Source organism: Egretta garzetta, unplaced genomic scaffold (genome assembly GCF_000687185.1).
Source record: "Egretta garzetta isolate BGI_Z169 unplaced genomic scaffold, ASM68718v1 scaffold68, whole genome shotgun sequence".
Taxonomy (NCBI): Eukaryota; Metazoa; Chordata; class Aves; order Pelecaniformes; family Ardeidae; genus Egretta; species Egretta garzetta.
The window spans coordinates 6550130-6570361 of NW_009260774.1; the positions used below are offsets into that span (position 1 = coordinate 6550130).

Here is a 20232-nt window from a genome sequence, read left to right on the forward strand (position 1 = left end):
CGGGGGTCTTAGGGTGGGAAGTGACAAGGACGGAGCCAGACTCTTCTCAGTGGTGTCCAGTGACAGGGCAAGGGGCAATGGGTACAAACTGAGACATAAGAGGTTTCAGTTGAATATGAGGAAAAACTTCTTCACTCTGAGGGTGACAGAGCACTGGAACAGGCTGCCCAGAGGGGCTGTGGAGTCTCCTTCTGTGGAGATATTCAAAGCCCGCCTGGACGAAGTCCTGTGTAACATGCTCTAGGAGAAACTGCTTTAGCAGGGGGGTTGGACTAGATGATCTCCCGAGGTCCCTTCCAACCCTTGTGATTCTGTGTGTGATTCTGTGTGTGTGAGATACCAATCAACATTACTTTTACAAAGTAAAAGTAAAAGCCCCTCTAAAGTATTGATAACTGTGTTGATACTCACCATAGTTCTCTTTCATTCCATTTTTGGCAGGGGTACAATGATACCTCCCTCCTCCCAGTCTTTTATTTAGATTGGGAGGAAATAAAAAATAATCTTCAAAAGCCTGTCAGGTAAAAGCCTATTTTATTTAACTCCTTTAGGAGTTAGACTCAAAAATACTTTCTTTTATCACCTTTTCACATAGTTTGGAATTGTGGAATATTTTTTCAAAATGGCATGTCTTTACTCTTTAAGGGGTTTTACATTAGTTAAGCGGGTTAGTTGTTATGTTCTTGGTCATACTTGCTCCTCTCTCTTGTCCTTCGGCATATGTGGGAGTTAGGCATTATTTCCAAAAGAGAAGACAGAGATCGGTACTACTCGGAATTAACAGAGCCAAATGCTGTTTCTCTAGTGAAGTTGAACATGAAAGGAATTTATAAACTTTTTTTTTTACTTGAAGTAGGACAGAAACCTTTTTTTCCTTTTTTTAAAAACTACTTATCCTGTCCCCCTCTGTAATGGGATCATGACAATATTTACATTGCTAAAGAAATTGTTACTGCTCTGAAGTGGGTTGTTTGTTCAAACACCAGATTCAGTATTTCTGCTTTGCTAGTGGTTTTTTTTACAATCAAGGATTCAGTTTCTGAACTCTCACTGTATCGAAATTTTTGTGTTAGTGTCCCTTAGCATAAATGCTGCCCAGGAGCATCTTTTTCATGGCTGTTACATGGGAGCATAAATGCAGTTGTGCTAATAGAGAGCAACAAGCCTCTTGCAGAACTTCCAAAAAACAGACGTCATTGCAACAACAACAACAACAAAAGTTGTTTGTTTTTTTATCTGGAGCAGCATCTCTTCATCCCTAAACTCTATTTATGAAAAAATAGTAATGATAGTTGTTATGCATTCACTTCTTTTTCGTAGATGAGTCAGGAGAAATGCAGAAGGACTGTAAAGAGAGGGTATGCAACCTGGAACTGCTGGTATCAATTCCACAAGCTCAATAATGCACAAATGCCTGTAAAGCTCTGTAGAAGTTTTCTTGGTTTGATGTGCATTTTTCTGTGAACAGAAGTTGCTGGTTTGGAACTGCTGAAAAGTTGATTACAAAGGACTTGGGTTTTCCCTAAATATTTCAGTCGTTGTTCCAGTAGTTTGTTTTACTCAAGCATTAATCTAGTTCACATTTTTGATGCATTCATCAATATGTGTTTTAACTTTGATTTTGTGAATAGGTCTGATAGTTTAAGGTGAGAACAGTAATACAAAACTTCAGTAACCTGTTGATGTGAATTGTGCATGTCATGTATCATTTTTTTTTAACTTTGAGTCATACATTTTATTTCATCAGTTTTCAAGTATGTTTGCTCCTAGTAAGGCTTACAAAAGACAGTGTTTGCCTCCTGGCATAACGTATTGGGAAAGACAGCATTTTCCTTTTCTTTGCTATATTATTTTAAGAAGTTTACCAGGTTGTATTTCAGTGATTTAATAAGGTATATTAGTTGGATTTTTTTCCCTCTCCATGTTTCGGCAGAGGTGTTTTGCCAACAAATGTGTTAACAGGTTGTAAGTTTCCAAGTAGATTTTGTTACTATCTCATTTTTCATGGATTATATAGGGGTGACAGGTAGGAAGGAGAGTCCTCCTTTAATACTTTTGGTTATCTTTGTTAATGACTTGTGATTTTTTTAATTTTTTTTTAAAGCAAATTATTATATCAAGTAGTCTACATACATGCTTTTACGCCACCAGAGTGCTTTTCTCTGAAACTTTACTTTGTTGCTTTGTTCTTTCCATTTCACTGAATCGCATTCCATGATCCTTGGTTCAGTGGAAAGGGAAAGATTTATTTAAATGAAGATATTGGCACACATTTATTTCCATTTCTCATTTGTTTTCAAAATTCAATTGCATGTTGAAACTTCAGCTGTTCTCTTCAGTAGGATGTGCTACTTAAATCCAGGCAGATTAGATTGGACAACGTTGTTCCTGCTGCACTGTGGTTTGTCTTGCTCTCTTCCAGAATGAAGGTGTTAGTATGCTAACCCGGTATTTTTCAGGCTTGTTAAATCTTAATCCTCACTTTCTATGAGACAGTTGAGAAATTAATCATGTTAAATTTGAAGCTGAAATTTGTCATAATCATTTTCATTGTGAAAGCAATTAAATGCCTGAGAACTTGACCTACCTTCAGTACAAGGTGGCATAAATGTAATCTTTAAAGTTTAATAGAAATCTAGTTTGATAGGACCAAAATGCTAGCACTGAAACAACTGTTTATTTTCCTACTTAGTGCTGCATAATTTTTCCTGATACTTATTTAAAAACAGCAACAAAACACCTTTAAAATGGCCCATTTTCCTGCAGAGAAATGTAACTAGCATAGGAATTCTCAAGCATTAGGAGATTTTTTCAGTTTGTAATTGGCTTAGGGTACAAGATGATGAAATGGATTTAATTTTTAATATGCTCATTTATATTGACTATGATCTAGGGAGAAGTAGGCAATGAAGTGAAGTTTGAATGGATTGACTGCTTTGTAGGTGTGTGAGATATGTGAATGTTACCTTTGTTCCCATGCTATGATGGAATATTATTTCTAAAAGAGCTGGGACTATTTTGGTCTCATTGTTGGTGCTCAGGGAATTAAGCAGCAGGCAAAAAGTAAATATTACAAAGCTGTTTCATTCACAGCTTGCTTTTTTCTCTTGTGCTGAATAGGGACTCTAATAGAGGAAAAATTGAATTTGTAATTAAAGATTAAAATGTGGTATATATATACTTTAGCATCTTCTGAATATTAAATGTTCCCTTTTGCAATTTCAGGTATTACAGGTTTTATATGAAATATATATATAAAAAATAAGTGGAGAAAAAATCCATTCTAAATTCCAGGATTACTGACCTAGTTTCTTTTTCTTCTTAGAATATTAATTTTTAATTTCTTCACTAAATCATGTGCTGAAATTTAGTTGGGGTCATAGAGTATGTTTTTAATAGGGATGTGGCTTCATGACCAGGTATAATTTTGTTTCTATTTCTGAATGCACAGATAGCTGAACCAATGTTCTTACAGTTCTGTAGGAGAAATTCATCTTGAGATATAGATTGAGAAATTGGATGACAGAGATGTAGTTAATAATTGAAATTCTTTTTTTTCCCCCCTAATTTTAGTTGCACTACTTACGACAGAAAAGGAGTGAAGTTCCTTGAGTGTAGCCTGTTTTCCATGTAGATTGTCCTCTTTTTCTCTCCCTCATATACCAACAACCAAGAAGATGAGCTTGCTGCAGATCACAACTCTTTGTAACTTCTAGGTCTATGAATATGATCACTACAAATAAGCATTTCTTCTATGAAATGTTCCACGTGGCTTCATCTCCAGCCAGAGCTAGCTCATTTATCTAGCTAATCCTGTATTTAAATAGAGCTGAAGATTTATACCAAGCTTTTATAGTTTAGGGAAGTAAAACCCCCTTAGTTTTCATGTTTCTTTTAATGATTAATTATGAGATTATTGTGTTTTATGTTTGCTATTTTCTGCTACTATCACTTCTAGTATATCACATTAAGTTAAATTAATCATTCGCAGTTTTACAAGTTTAGACAAAAGTCTAAATGGAATACATTCTGAATTAAATAATGCAGATTAATTATTGATTGATATTAAAAACTTGACATGGATTATTTTGCGGAATGTAAAATTAAGTATTGCCTTAAAAATTATGTTAACTCAGATAAATAATAGGCTGTACAGCATAAAATGAAGCCTAGAGGAGAAACTATTACATTTAACAGTGTTAATAGGGTTTTTTCCAGTCTAACAGATGAAAAGATGAACCGAATCATTCCTCTATACATTCTTTTATGTACTGAGCTTCAGAGTGGTTGGGAGCAAGTAACTACATAGCAGGAAGCTGTTATCAGTCGTCCAAATGGCCATTTGATGGAATGGTCTGTTATGGAAGATCGGAGTGAAAACAAAAGTAACTATGGATTATATGGAACACACAGCTCTGGGAAACTGGGTGGTCATGTACTGCAGGAGCAACATCAGAGTGTGTTTTCACAAATGATTTAAAAAAAAAAAAATCCATGTTTTTCTTGCAAATATTAATGCTTACAACCTGGCTAGCCACCTTAATTGCTGCTTCTGAACTGTTTTCTACATGTAAAAAAAGAATAATAGGAGTAATGGGGAAATAAATTCAGAATTGTGCATATATGCAGACTGTAAAAATTGAGTGAATAGAATATTTTTAGCAGCTTTATTTCATTAAACAAGAGAACGATGGAACTTTTTTGTGACTTTTGTCAATTTAGCGATAAATAACTTTTGAATTATTTCTCGTCTTTTAAAATACTAGGCTAAAATGAAGTGACTCACAGAAGTGATAGCTTCTTTTCTCATGGAAATACCATAGTTTTTTTCTTTATATTTACAAAATATGTTGTGCACAGCTGGATGACATTATTTTTGTGAATCCTAGAAGGATTCCATCAGTTTTTTCCCAGCAATGATGAGTTTGTTTTGCTTAGAGGGAAATGCTGTGTTTGCTGCTGTTTCCATCCCTGTGGCAGGATGCTTCTGCAGCAAACCACAGCAGCTTGAAAGCAATGCACTTTCCAAGGAAAAAGACACATACATACCTGAAATAATTATCAACCTATTTAACAGTGCTATCTTAAAACTACACTGAAAGTTTGCATTGCTCAGGATTGATACAAATTACTGTAAAAAAAGGGCTTGAGTAACGGCAGAAGCAGTTTAACAGCTACTTGAGCTAATGTTTATGGTTAGTGCATCTGGAGGGAAGAATAGTTTGCCATATATTGTGTGTTTGGGGGAAAGGACATGCATCATCTTTCCATTATTCTTACTCATAAAAAAACCCCAACCCTTGTGAAAATAGAACTGTTCTATGAAACAACTTTGATGTATTTACAAGCGTAATGTTTTTTCATGTATACACATAGACTATAATTACAATGCCAGTTAAATTAGCTTCCTAAATTGTGAATAACATGGGCTGTGTTTTCTATAAAATGTTACTTCCAGTTATTTTTGTAAGTACAGTTTTTGTGCCACTCAACAAAACTGCAAAGGGAACACATGTGGAGCCTTAAATATTTTTTTACCTCAAGTCCTTTATAGATGGGATATAACAGCATGTTGTATAACATAATAAATTGTATGGAAAGGAACCACATGTTTTCCAAGTAGGAAAAAATGCATTTTAGTCATCTGTGTAGTATGCTTATACCCATATGGCACGCTTTCAATCCCGGTTACTTACCTAACCATTCTTTCAATTCCTGCATCATTTGTCAGTTGTCATACTTCAGTGAGAGCCATGTCTACTCTGGGAAAATTTCTTGCTGTTTAGAGGAGGCAGGCTTAAAAAAAAAAGCTAAAACTAGGAAGATGCCCCAGTTCCACGTTTTACTCTGGGGATTTTTATTCAGAGGCGATATAAAATAAAAGTCCTTTCCCTTTGCTGTAGTAGTTTCTAAAGCATAGCGACTTATTTTGTTCTTAAAGAGCCTTCTCCCACCCAAAAGCTATATGTATGCAGAATGTATGCAAATCACCACTACAAAATGTGTCTCTTACAGTAAAATGGAGAGATCCAGAGAACTGGGGGGAAAAAAACCCAACCAACCTTCCCTCCCCTTTCATAAAAATAGTTTCTTTGTGGGGTTTGTCTCCCTGAGGAACTTCCTGCTACTCAGATACTCTGTCATGTGTAATTGGATTGTAGCTCTTTCTGAATACTGTTTTCTCCTCTTGACAGCATGGGGTAACCTTGGAAATGTTCTCAAGAGCCAGAGCAAGATTTCTGAAGCTGAAAGCGCCTATAGGAATGCCTTGTACTACCGCAGCAACATGGCTGATATGCTTTATAATTTGTAAGTATGCCTGGCTTTCCTGGAGTTGGATTGTCGGTGAAACCTGTTGTGAATGGAGCTATTGATTTACTTGCTGGAAATGGAGATGATCTTAGCTGTTGCTTTGTGATAGTCCTTTCATTAATTGTGCCCCTTAAACTATGGGGTGGACAGGACCTTTTCTTGGTCAACATTATTGTATATTCATGTATTGGGTATGGAGAAGGTAAACTTACAAATCTGTTTGCTTTAAAAGAAGTGAAAAAAACCCCACTGAACAAAGTACAGATAGATGAGCTGGCAACAGTGGCACTCCATCTGTTTCTGACTCCACTAAAATAGAGAGGTGTTATTTAGGCTTCTTTTTTAACTCTGAATAACACTTGGTGGGGGGAGTGGGTGTAAGCACTGCTTAGCATAAGCCAATACCCCTCAGTTAGACCACAGAGGTCTGAAATGTTAAAATAGCAAATTACTTTTCTCCTGTGACTGACTTCAGAGCAGCGTAGGTGCAAGCAGATTTAATTACTAGAATCCTGTTGTAGGTGGGTAAGAGAATAAATACCATGAGCATCAAAATGCAGCAGGGAAAAAGATTTCCCAAATCATGAACAGGGTTGCTAGCGTCATGCTAAGCTGAAGCGGGATCGTGCCGCGTGCTCCAACGGGGAGAGGGTTGATGCTCTGGGAGTCCTGACCGGGGTCTCGCCTGCTCCCTGCACAGCACTGCTGGTGGTGCCAGTGCTCGCCCTTCCTTCCCCTCCTGCCAGCACCCACCCAGCCCGAGCCCCCAGAGCGGGGCTCTGCTGCAAGACAGGCTCGGTGCCTTCTATTGCCCTACGCTGTTTTTTCACGGTGTGTGTGGAGAACAAAATCCAGGTGACTGCCATTCATGAGGCAGTAGTACGACAATGAAGTCCCGTGTGCGGTAGGAAGGTATGTATGTGAGAGAAACGGTGTGTGCAAAAACTAAATGTAAGTAGTAAGCCTCTTTAAGTAAATAAATAAACAAATAATGTTTTGCCTGTAAGTCTAGTTTAAAATAGTCATTTATAATACCTGAAAATTAAGTTTACCATACTAGAGTTGTTCTTCTTTTTTCCTTGTGTAACAAGGAATAAGTTGCCCATTTCATTAATTTACCTTACAGGTAAACACACTGGAAACTCAAAATATTTTAATGATAGAATCTCTGTTCCAAAATCAACTTCATATCTCAAAATATGTATATTTTTAATAATAATACAATTACGCACATACAGGTATGCACATTTCTTTGCTAGTCAATGGGGAGTGTGGAAAGCATATTTTTCAGAAGAAAATCCTCCTGCTCACATTTAAAAAATAGCTTTTGTACCCAGCAGAAGATTATAGGAAAAAAAAGTGACAAGATTGATACTCCTAAATTTCTCAAACACCATTCATTTTGGGGATGAAAATTATGACTATTAAAATTTTTTGTATGCCTATACAGTACTTTTGTTTCTTACTCACTCACTGTGTCATAGAGGGAAAGTGAAGTTAATACCAGGGTAGGAAGAGGAAAGGGGGTTGGGCGATAAAGACAGGGTTATAAAAGTAATCAGATTTCAGTAGTTTTGCTGCTCTCAGAACAAGCTGATAATTTTCCAGCTTTCCATTGATATACAAAATATATGCCTACAAGCCTTCACTTCTGTTGAATAGAAGATTTCTTGGAAATCTACTGAATTTGTGTAAAAAGAATTTAACTGAAATGCTGGTTGGAATACATAGGGCATGAAGTTACCTTACATGTACCTGGGAAAGTAAAGGAAGTATATTCAGAGGGAAGTGTTTGCTATATGGTATGCGTATATGTATGTATATGCAAAAAAGCATCTCTAATTCTTAACCTTTCTACTACTATCTTGAATGCAATAGAATCCTTTCTTTTTTTTTTTTTTCTTTTTTTAAAGCGTCACAAACCCATTAGTTATTCATTAGAAATTGAAAAACACCTTGCATCATTATTTTAACTCTTTTTTTTGTTTTGAAGTCTTGTTCTTTCTCTGTGTTGGATACTTCCATATCCAGCATGAAATCTAGGCGATGAACGGAGTGGGCTTCGATATTACAAGACCAGAAATGAATTTTAAGAGCTCCCTTGCAAGTGCAGCCCATCCTTGGCATGCAGTTCTATGAGAGCCTTTTACAAAAAATACTGTAACGGAAAAATGCATCTTGTAAGTGCTTACAAGAAGCCAGTTAGATTTGCTGTTTCTGGCTTTTAGTTATGTGCCTTTGAAACTGAAACAGTCATTTAGTAGAACTTTAGGAAAAAAGCACCCTTACAATCATTTCTAATTACTGTATTTTGGGCATAATATATCCTAAGTATTTTGTAGTCTCACACATTCTTTGTTTTTTCTTAGCACTTATGCCTCAGTATTCGATACAAATTAATTGGCACGTGCAGCCCAGTGTTCACACACAGCAATAACAAATCAAAGTGCTATCCGATCAAGGAACAAATTATTGAGGATTAACTCATAATTTTTCATGGATAACAATCAAAGAGACAAACTACATAAATAGTAGTATTTGTTGATCTCTTTTTCCTTCTTTTTCAAGAAACTAAAATGTGAAGCTGGCTTAGCAGTTGGCTATTAATGCATTAATATCTAGAGAATTTCACACATTAGATGAATGGCTGATTTCAGTGGTATAATTTTATTTTCTGACTGTTATACATTATGGCTCTGCATTACAGCTGCTTGTGCCATTCAGGACAATTTAAACTGCATTAATTTAGATTACATAATTACATAATCTCCATTTGAAGGCTTGCCTGGTTCTGAACATGTCATTTCCCATAGTGTTCAAATGTGTCAATTATGTAACCTAAAATAAATTCCTAAACTTTTAGAGATCAGCAGAAAATTTATTATTATTATTTTTATTTATTAAAAAAAAAGAAGGGAAAAAGGACAAAAAAAGCTCTTGACAACATTAATATTGGGTTGGTGGTTCATCACTACTTTAGATATGGGTTGAAATAGGTTTGTCCTGTTGACATTTCCTCAGGTCCAAATAAGTGAAACTTATGCATAGCTTATACCTCAGGATAGCTTGTGACAGCCTGTCTTGGAGGTAAGATCTGTGGCCTGGAGTTTAGGACACCTGAGCTCAGGCTAAGGACCTGAATTCTTGTTTGGAAGCTTGGTTTCTGAAACTCTTACGAAAAACTCAGGGTAAATTCCTGGCAACTCTGAAAGCATTTGAGATTTTTGTAGGAATTTGAGTGCAGAAAGGATTTCAGTTGTTGTTTTGTACTGTAGGTGGAGAATGTATTACCATATGACTTTAATAAGGTAGTTTGTACTTCAAAAATACATATAAAGTGGCCTCCTATAAATAATCTTGAGACTGCACTGCAGGTAATTTTTACAAATAAGTATCAAAGCCAATCCCACAAAGCTATGTAACACTGCTGATTTCAGCTAGATTTCGTAGGGTAGTAAATTAGCATAAGCTTAGATCTCTTTCCATGCCTTTTTAAAAACAAATGGAAAAATCCACATACTTAAATATTGTGAAGTACCAAGGACAGAGCTGTAAAAAACCAAGTTTGTTCTTTCCAACTAGGCAATGTTCAGTAGATTAAAACCAAACTATTTGTAGCTTGTTTTGGCTTTTCAGTCTTTGTTGCCTTACGATTGTTACCTAAAGCTCATGGGTTTTTTTTGTATTGTTTCAAATTGCTTCTCATTCATGCCTAAAGTAAAATTGCTTATCAGTCAAAAGACAGTTTTGCATACATTATTTCACTTGTATTTAGGCCTAGCTGTTCTTGGAGTATTCTTTTGTCATCTATATTATTAATCTATATTACCTTGATTTTTCTCAGCCGATTTTAGGGATGTTTGCAATCTCGCATGAATGTTGAATATTCCTTTAAAATGGTACTAATTACTTTAAGTGTTTTATTTTTTGAGTATACAATGCCCTATAAAGGATAAATTTCTACCAAGTAGCTATCCTCTTGTTTCTCTCTCAAAATACCTCATTTTGTCTTTAGTGATATATGACTGTGTATAAGTTTATTATTTGAATAATTTAATTTCTTTGAATGATTTCAAAGTATGAATTTCCATAGACTTTACTTTGGCAAACTTAGGGTATTATGTCAATAAATGTGGATTTTTTTAGATTTCTGTTAGGTGAAGTCTTCAATACTAGCTGAAATTTTAATTCTGTAAAGTCTGGGATTGCAGAAGTTTAACTCCGCATGCTTAGGTAAAAGTCAGTATGGGCAAAGTTCTTCCTTGTCTGTTGTTAGACTATAGAACATTTGAAATTGTGTTCCCTCTGCTTCTGCCTTTTAAGAGTGCTCTCATAAAAATCTCCTTTGCTGAGCTATGAGAGATGAAAAGCACTAAAAGCAGGCTAACCTACTAACCCATGTTGAACTGTATTTGAACCTGCCCCAGCCAAACTTGCTGTACCACTTCACGTAGCAGGAAACGAATCAAGGCTAAGGTTCCTTTTCCTTGATAGCCCAGAAGTTTTTATAATGCAGGATGTCGAGTTAAAAAGCAAAGAGGATGCATCGTCTGCTGTTTGTTTAAGTACTTGATTATTTTTTTCTCAGCTGTGAATCCAAACTTGTTACAAACCTGTTTTGAATTAATCTCTGCTTTGCCAGCTGGTTCTTCCTCTGTCAAAGACAGTGGCTGAAATTTGTCTCTTACTGTAACCAAAGTTGTCTCGATAAAGTCGTGCTGTATTGTGAGACTGACTCTTCAGGTAGCACCCGAAGGTCACTTTGGTGACCAGTGGTGTCCTGCAAGTGTAGAATTCTGCTCCAGGGCTCTTTGTAGGGCCTGTATGAAGTAGATATTTTTATTAGTAATATTGGAGCTGGAACACATTCGGTGACCTAGCTATTCAATTACATGCCTCAATATTTGAAATTGTGGTGGTTCATAGTCCTTACATAAACTTTGTCCATTTTGTAAAATTAGGAAAATAATTGTCAGATGCTGGGAAAGGTTGCCATTCAGTTCTGTGAAAGGCCCCTCTTGTAAGAGGTTCTCTCCAGCTCCCAACCTACATTGCTTGCTGGGGCACCTGAAGGGGAATAGACATCTTGTTTGAGGACTGCTGGCACAGTACACCACTGCCCAGTGGCCAGAGGGGGGAGAAAGGCAGGAGCAATGCTACTCCTCATCCTTATGGCAGCCCTCCCTCTGCCAGGGAAACAAGGGTTGTGAGAGTTGATGCAGTGCTGGAACGGTAGTAATCCCAACCAAACTGCCCCGGTAACAGAGAAAAGAACAGGACTATATTTGCCGACCAATTTGCTTGCATTTGGGAAGCTCTTCCCTAGAACTGGAAGAACATGACAGAGTTTTGACTGCATTGTCTGAAAGCCTAGAGGTTGTTTTGGGGGTGATTGCTTTGTTTGGGTTTTTTTAACTAATGGGATTATGGATGACTGTGCTTAGTGAGTTCTGCAAAGGGAATGGTCATTCTGTCTTAATGCCTACTGGGTATGAGTGGGTTCTTATTGATTACAAAAGTAGGATTTATGTTCCATTTACATATTTGCTAACAGGATGTTATTGGAAAACATTAAACATGTTCCCTGTTTGTACTATTCCTTAATGATTGGCTTTCTTGTTAATGAAACCTAATTGTAGACTCTTACAAAAAATTAGCACTCATTTGATTAAGTAGTTAAATGGATTAATTACTAAAACAAAAAACCCCAAACAAAAAAAGCCTTAATTAAAGACCAGACTTTGTGGTTTCATGTACAGGGCTGCTGTAGTATCCATACCTGTCTTTCTGCCCACTAGTTCTGCAAACAACAGTGAAAGAGTTGCCTTAGGCAAAGCACATCCTCTGTTGCTGCATGGCTGGAGAGACATCTGTGTGGGGAATTAAAAGAGGCTTTTCTTCCATTTCTTTCTTGGTTTGCCAGTGTAATATCTAGGTGAATATAGTTCTTTGTAGATAATCCCACCTGAAATCAATGGGATGAATGTAGCTTGAGGCGCAGATGAAGTGCAATCATGGCAAAATAATAGCTGTATTATTTATTATTGGCCCTGTATTAGCTGTTATCAACAAGTAAACAAAATTGATTAAACTATTTCAATATTGTACCTGGCCTGATCATTTTATAAATATTTCACTAACAACCAACCAACGGGGTTGGACTAGATGACCTCTAGGGGTCCCTTCCAACCCAAAACATTCTATGATTCTATGATACATGTTTACCTTGATGACGGTTATGGTTCCTGTGTATTGTACTTGGTCAGTTCATGCCAGCTTTAGTCATGGAGGAGTTTGCTTTGTAAGTAGACCAGCTGGCTTTAGTAGGACTACAACAGGGAGAAATCAGTATGTGACTTCAGAAAAATGGTAGACTGTCTGCTGCCACTGCCTGTTTATATTTTGTGACTGATTTCCAGTGACCAAACCCAATTTTGTTCCATTAGTATTCAGTGACTTTGAGTCAAAACCAAGGCAGAGAAGGAAGACAGGAAGATTTTTCAAGTTGTTGGTCAAGCAAGATAGGTAAAAGTTGGCAGCCTAAAGAATTCAGGATGGTCGCAAAGAATTCATTTGGGGAGAATGTTTTCCTGCATGCATTTAAATGAGCAATTGTATCTACAGAAGCGATGTGCACCATTTCTAGATAGCCAGAAATGGCTTCTCTTTTTTTTTTTTTTCTTTTTCTTCCTATTAGACAAACAGGATTCTGAGACATTTCCTAAGTCACTGGGTGAAGTCTGCTACTCTTGCAAGCAGTCAGCACATATCCTCCATTTCATAAATGATTCACACTCCACTGTAAATTAGCTAAAAGCAATGCAGGAAAAAAAATATCCTGTTGTGAGGTTGTTCCAGAATCTTGCTGCTGTGATAGTTAGAACTTGTCTCCTAATGAATCCTAAATTCATGGACAATTTATAACCGTTTACTTTGTGTCCTATGGTTTAAGTAGCTTTTTCTTTTCATCCTCAGTGTTTCTAGAGAGAAACTTTATTCTTCCACAGCAACTGTCTTACTAGGCTAAAGGAGCCACTGATCTCCTCCCCACCCTCCCTGCATCTGATAGACTTCACATTTTCCCAGATAGATCAGTAAATTTTCTTTGAAATGAGGTTGCATGTTTCAGTTAACAGTTTAATTTATCTGCCTTACAACTGGGAGGTGGACTGGAGAGGAAAAAAAAAAGTTTTGGAACTGCAAATTTGATGTGCCTGCTCCTGTGGGGTTTTTAGGGCATTTTGGGGTTATGCTTTTTTCCCTATTTAGCTTGGTATTCTTAGCAACTGTATAAAGTTTATTAAGAAGCTCCAGAAGAATTTAAGCTCTTCATCCGAGCTTATCACTTGAGCTTACTCTTCTGTATCAAGCATCCTTATTTCAAGGACGTGCTTTCCTTTGTTCATCCTTGCGTAAGGAAGAAGGAAGGCTTTATGTCTCTATAACCACAGAAGATAGGTACATACTCAACATGTGCCGATTGCTCTGCTCCGCCACTGCTTTAAGTTCAATGCTTTGCACTGTATCACTGCTTTTGCATTCTTTCTGTCCACCCTTCTCCCCTCTGCCAGCAATCTCCAAAGAGCAGTTATTTCAAAGTGTAAGCGACAAAGGGGAAAGGCATGTCAAGAACAGGTCCACCCCTGGCTGTAGGAAGAACTCCCTTACAAAGCTCTCTGCCCCCAACCACTGGGAGGGGTGAGCTACTTGGACACTCAGCAATGCCCACAAGGCATGAACTCCAGCTGAGGGAAGTTCTTTCTCTGCATCTAGAAAATGATCATTCAGAGCAAACATTTTCTTTTTTCTGCATTTACTATAGCCAAAGGAAGTGGCAATGTGAGATGAAAATCAACTGTCTTCTGCAAAAGGAAATAGAGTAGAACTATGTATTTGTTCAGCTTTACAAAAGCACCCTGAACTTTTTAAAGAGACCTTCAATGTAATAAGGCATTGTAATAAGCATGACAAACAAACTTTACATCATTTGGTTGTGCAATTAGATAAATTTACTAGCCAAATTGGAAAGTTTTGGCTAAATATTTAGTCTCTCCCTCCCCTCCCCCTCCCCCCCCCCAAAAAAAAGGAAGAAACATGTATGCACCAAACCTTTTTTAGAAAGAGTTTGCCATTTTTCAGAAACTCACAATTCATTCATTATCACTCCTTTCTAGATGAGTGCAAAGGAACTAATTTTTATCTAAAAGTTTTGAGAGCCAGCAGACAAGGAAGCACAGACTTACCTGCCATTGCCAGTTTCTGACTTCAACCTTAGCAATCAGCTGGAGGGAAATGGGTTATCTGAGGAAGGAAGGAAGGAGTTGGGACTATCAAAGTGGGGCTGAACAAGCAGATGCTAAGAACTTCAGGGAGGTCACGGACTTTCATTGTTACAGCCCATGGGTTTCACTTCATCTTCTCTGTCCATGCACCTCTATTCTCTAGCTACTCAGCTTGTGTCTTGCAAGCTTAGCTGACTGGTAATTATGCAGCTATCAGTTCCCAGCTTATAAGGCCACAACTTCTTTCTGTACAACCATAGTCAGTCTGCTTGAAGGACATTTTGCAGTTCTCTAGTTGAATTGGCATAGAAAAGTTTAATTTCAAATGTTAGCCTTAATGTATCTTTATGAAGGCACTTCAGTTTTATTTTCAGTGATTTAAAAGTAATTTTGAGTATCTTTGATGAAAATTCTCTAGCTGGAAGACAGTAAATGCTAAAGCACGTGAAAATAAGACATAGGAGGCATATTGAATTTTCCTCTTGTGGCTTTGGCCTCTGTTCTGAAGTGAAAGAGACTCAAAGAGAACTCCAATGAAAAAGGAAGCATTTCTGTGGCAAAATGACCAATGCTTCACATATTTCTGAAAAAGAAAGAAAGAATATATAATCAAACTTCCCGTTGAAGCTTGTTTTGAAGAGTTGTTAATATAACTTAACAGGCTGCAAAGGTATTTATGTTCAACCTCTCAGATTCTTTGGAAAGAACAAGTGCTGAACAGACCCTTTTGGTAGTGTCGTGGTTTAACCCCAGCCAGCAACTAAGCACCACCCAGCCGCTCACTTACTTCCCCCTGGTAGGTTGGGGGAGAGAATCAGAAGAGTAAAAGTGAGAAAACTTGTGGGTTGAGATAAAGACAGTTTAATAGGGAAAGCAAAAGCCATGCACTCAAGCAAAGCAAACCAAGGGATTCATTCCCTGCGTCACCACGGGCCAACCAATGCCCAGCCCATCTCTGAGCAGCAATTGCTGTCCCCTGGCCTCCCCCCACCCCGCCCAGTTTATATACTGAGCATGATGTCATATGGTATGGCATACCCCTTTGGCCAGTTGGGGTCAGCTGTCCTGGCTGTGCCCCCTCCCAGCTCCTTGTGCACCTGGCAGAGCAGGGGAAGCTGAAAAAGTCTTTGACTGGTGTAAGCACTACTTAGCAACAACTAAACCATCAGGGTGTTATCAACATTCTTCTAGTAGTAAATCCGAACCACAGCACCATGCCAGCTACTAGGAAGAAAATTAACTCTATCCCAGCCAACACCACCACAGGCAGTATTTGTTCCAATGACCTCTTTGCATCCATGTAGCGAAGGACACGCTCCCTTCAGGTATTCCTCACTTGAGTCTATCTCTTTGCTTCATGATTGTCTTGACAATGGTGAACAATTTTTAATGTCAGCTGCTTTCAGAAGCAACACTGGGAATTGCTGCCTGAACTCGGCGTCACTGGAGCGGCCGGCAGAGAGCCTCCAGAATGAGATCCCTGCTCTGTTCCCAGGGCTCTTCCCTTGGGCTGCTGTTCCTTCACTGGCCCTGCTGTGCACTGATTGAGCAATGTTGTAGCAAGGCTGACCTGTGCTGTTCCTCAGAATCTTGGGTCTACCTCTCAAATGTCTAGATGAAAATCAGCATGATTTTTGTCTTGGAAATGGCTTAGGTGCTGTGAAATGCAGCAATGGAAAGGACGTAAGGACTTGCAGATTTTTTTTTAACTAATTTTGAAATAAACAGTAGTTTGTCGTTTGATCCTGGGGCTTATTTTGTATTTTGCTCAAAAGGTAAATATTTATAAGAAGGTGGTGGTGTTTTAGTTGTAGAAACCGGAGACAGAAGCAAACATTGAATTATTGCTCATTTATATTCCTGTGTGGTGAATGAGACAGTAGACCTGTGGAAGTAATAGTGAGCAGTAAAGTAATTAGAGACCAGGATAATAATACATGCTCTAAAAAGAGAAGTAGGACATTTCACAGACGATATTAATTTTGGCAGTAACTAAATTTGAAGTGTTTGGGTTTAGTTTTAGTTGCATTTCGTGAGTAATTAAATAGAGGTTGGTGAGTGTATTTATACGCCTGTATTTTGTTTGAGCTTAAAGCTAGAGAGGATCTGATTTTTTCATCTTGGACGTGAAATATATCTGCTCTTTAAACTCTTCTAATATTTGCTGTAAATTCAGGAATGCTTTGCCACTTCAATGCAATGTTCATAATCTTAACTTTTTATCTATTGAAATTACTATTTACTCCTTCATAGGTGAACAGCCAAGCCAGTTATCTCTCAGAAGCATACCCTCCTAAGTGTTAATTTTATTCAACTAAAAATACTATTTTTTTAATTTTCCTTTAAGCCTTTTCCTAACTTTGTTTAATCTGAAACTAGAACTAGAGACTCATAAATCTAGGTATTCTTGTACTGTCAGAAGCCACAGGGAAAACCAGCAATCAATCAGGACCAATTTCATATGGAGAAGAGGCATTTTCATGCCTTGTCAAGGTTTTTTAGATTATATAATTTTTTCCTCTATTTCTTCTACCAAACCTCATAACAAATAGAAATAAAACACTAATTATTTGCTGGAATTCAACACTCAATCTTGCGTCTGAGCAGCTTGGTTTTTTATACATATGTGTGTGTGAGAGAGGATTTCTATTAATGGAACAACTTTTAAAAGAAGAAAAAATTTTCTGGAAGAGGAGTACAAAAACCCCAACCTTAAAGTATCGAGTAATTAATCAAGAGTGCCACTACTAGAGCACGTAGTGAACACAGAAGATGAATTTGGTAATAATTATAAATAAAAGTTCTTTTAATAAATAACTGTACAAATGTCGTACACTTACCAAAGTAATTAATTTTGTTCAAGTTGACCAATTACTGTATTAGTTTTCTGAATATGTGAAATTATTTATTCCAGAACTAAAATAAGAATGGAATTTCTTTGACAATTTTGTCCCAAAATTGTGTGCAAGAATGTTTTTTGTTTTTTAAAAACTAAGAAGCAGCTTAAATGTCAGACCATGCAGTTAAATTTTTTAATGTGAATTCTACTGCAATCGGTAGAAAACTGGATCAAAATATCATCATCGTCATCATGTCATGGTTTAACCTGGCAGGCAGCTGAACACCACCCAGCCGCTCACTCACTCCCTAGTGGGATGGGGATGAGAAAAGAAAAAAAAAGTAAAACCTGTAGATTGAGATAAAGACAGTTTAATAAAACAGCAGAGGGAAAGAATACTAATACTACTACCAATAATAGAATATAAGGAATATACAAAACAAGTGATGCACAATGCAACTGCTCACCACCCGCTGACTGATGCCCAGCCCGGCCGGAGCAGCAATCACTCTCCCTCTCACCGACTCCCCCTGAGCATGACGCCATATGGTCTGAAATAGCCCTTTGGCCAGCTGGGGTCAGCTGCCCTGGCTGTGCCCCCTCTCAGCTTCTTGGGCACCTGGCAGAGCAGGGGAAGCTGAAAAAGTCCTTGACTGGTGTAAGCACTGCTCAGCAACAGCTAAACCATCAGGGTGTTATCAACATTCTTCTAGCACTGAATCCAAAACACAGCACTATGCCAGCTACTAGGAAGAAAATTAACTCTATCCCAGCTGAAACCAGGACAATCATAATTTTCTTTAGAGTAATTGCAGTCTATAAAAATTTTTAGAGCTAACAAAATTCAGGTTCTAGAAAATTTAGAAAAGGCTATTACTGTCCTGACGATCATACCTCTTGCCACCTGCAAGACACTTGATAGTAGTTAAAAACCTTGGTTCCATGCTAAAAAGTATCCTGAGTGTTATTCCCCCATTGCTTATATTACTGCAAGTACCAACTGGATGCAAGTTTTGTTAATATTAAAAGTGATTTACTACCTAATACAAAATTAGTTGAAAGACAGTTTCAAAAGCAAGGCCATGTGGTACTGACAGATAGTATAGAAAAAGAGAGGATATATTCCTCCATTCCATTAAATCCTAACCCAACGGTAGGAAGCAAAAAACACAGACGGTTGTTACTTCCTTAGCTAACTGCGCTGCTCTTTTCATCCCCCATAGTCTACTAATTTAAAAGGTTTTCCAGAGATTTTGGAGGGGGGGGAAAAAAATCTTCACTGATTAGTGACTGGAGATAGAAGAAGTCCAAGCTCTTTGCAGTTCGAAAAACTATCAGCAGATAAGAGCATAGAGGTAGAAGAGAAATTTGCTGTAGATTAGGGAAACTACAAATAGATATGGTAACCCTCCAGCCTAAAATAAATAGCTACATTTGTTTTCTCCTGGATACTTTGAGGTGTGTGAAAAGGGACATCTAGCCCTGGATAATAAGGTCTGAGTCTGCACTCTGAAATAACTAATTTTTAAGGATTTTTGAATTGTTCTGATTTTAATGTATTTGGATATGCTTTTTTTCAGTCTTCTAAAACTTTGGGAACACTGTCATGCTTTGAGCCTTCGTTTAAGCATATAATTGTGAATTCATGTCAATGACGTCCAGACTACTTATTTCTCTAGAAATATCTAGGTGGCTGATGTAAATTGTAATTCACAAGGATGCTTGTCTTAAAAGCTTTAATTAAAGCCCTTGGATTATGAAACTAACTGAGAACTGGAAGTATTCAGTATAATTTTTGATACCTCTTCAGTTATTAATTTTGTTCAGAGCAGAAAGACGACAGGAAAAGATTGAACTGATGTAGGTGCTTAGCCGTACAATGAATAATCTAGTGGAATTGCTCAAGAAGGGGACTGGTTAAGGTAATACGTGTGAAGTGTTAGGTGGATGACTTTACTGTGCATTTGAAAAAGATCTGCTTATCTCAAGTCAAGAAAAGAGATCAGGCTAAACTGGAATGACTTAGTTACAAACAGCTCCACCATACTCCATCCACCTTAAAAAGTCTCACAGTCTACCATTTTCTCAACTGAAGAGATAAATCTCCTGATTTCCAAGAAAGCCAAAACTATTGCATTTAACATCTGCTTTGTTATAGCCATATGGATGCACCTGATGTCTATGAATTAATCCTGTTTTCACAGAAAATAATTTTCCCACTGAATTATTAGTAACATGCAGAGTTGTTATATCTCTGAAATACCATTCAGCATTTTTTTGTTATCTTAGTTTTATTTTCAATATTTATTTTAAAGTTCCTTTTTGCAGTAACCTCTCTCTCTCTTTTCTTTTTCTTTTTCTTTTTTTTTTTTTTGTTTTGTCTTATGCAGAGGATTATTACTTCAGGAAAACAGCAGGTTTTCAGAGGCATTGCATTACTATAAACTGGCAATCGGTAGCAGACCCACACTAGCCTGTAAGTATTTCAACTATACAAGCTTGCATAATATTGACTGCTGTTTGTTAAGGAAATCTTCCTATTCTTGAATAACACTTTCTTCTTCCCAGAAGTTTTTCACTCAGAAAGCAAAAGGTGAAACTGTGCACTTCCCAGGTGAAAGCAAGTGTTTATTAGTCAACAACATTTAATGTGGTGCAGGGAAGAAGCAGATAATGAGTTAACACTGGGCAGCACTGCTAGAACCTAAAAAGCTTCTGATCTGGGGTGGTGAGCCATAGATCCTACTGCACAAATTTTCAGGCTCCTGTTTTCTGTTTCTTACAGCCAGTCCCTGATTT

General features: G+C 37.4%; 1 protein-coding gene across 1 annotated transcript in view; it reads left to right on the plus strand.

Annotated features, from left to right (window-relative positions):
• The window catches only part of TMTC2 (transmembrane O-mannosyltransferase targeting cadherins 2), a 246136-nt gene that overhangs the window by 147400 nt on the left and 78504 nt on the right, over window positions 1-20232 (plus strand). The window contains exons 6-7 of the mRNA XM_009646330.1: window positions 6195-6309; window positions 19824-19909. Coding sequence (XP_009644625.1) covers window positions 6195-6309; window positions 19824-19909 — 201 coding nt within the window. The remainder of the gene's footprint in view (window positions 1-6194; window positions 6310-19823; window positions 19910-20232) is intronic.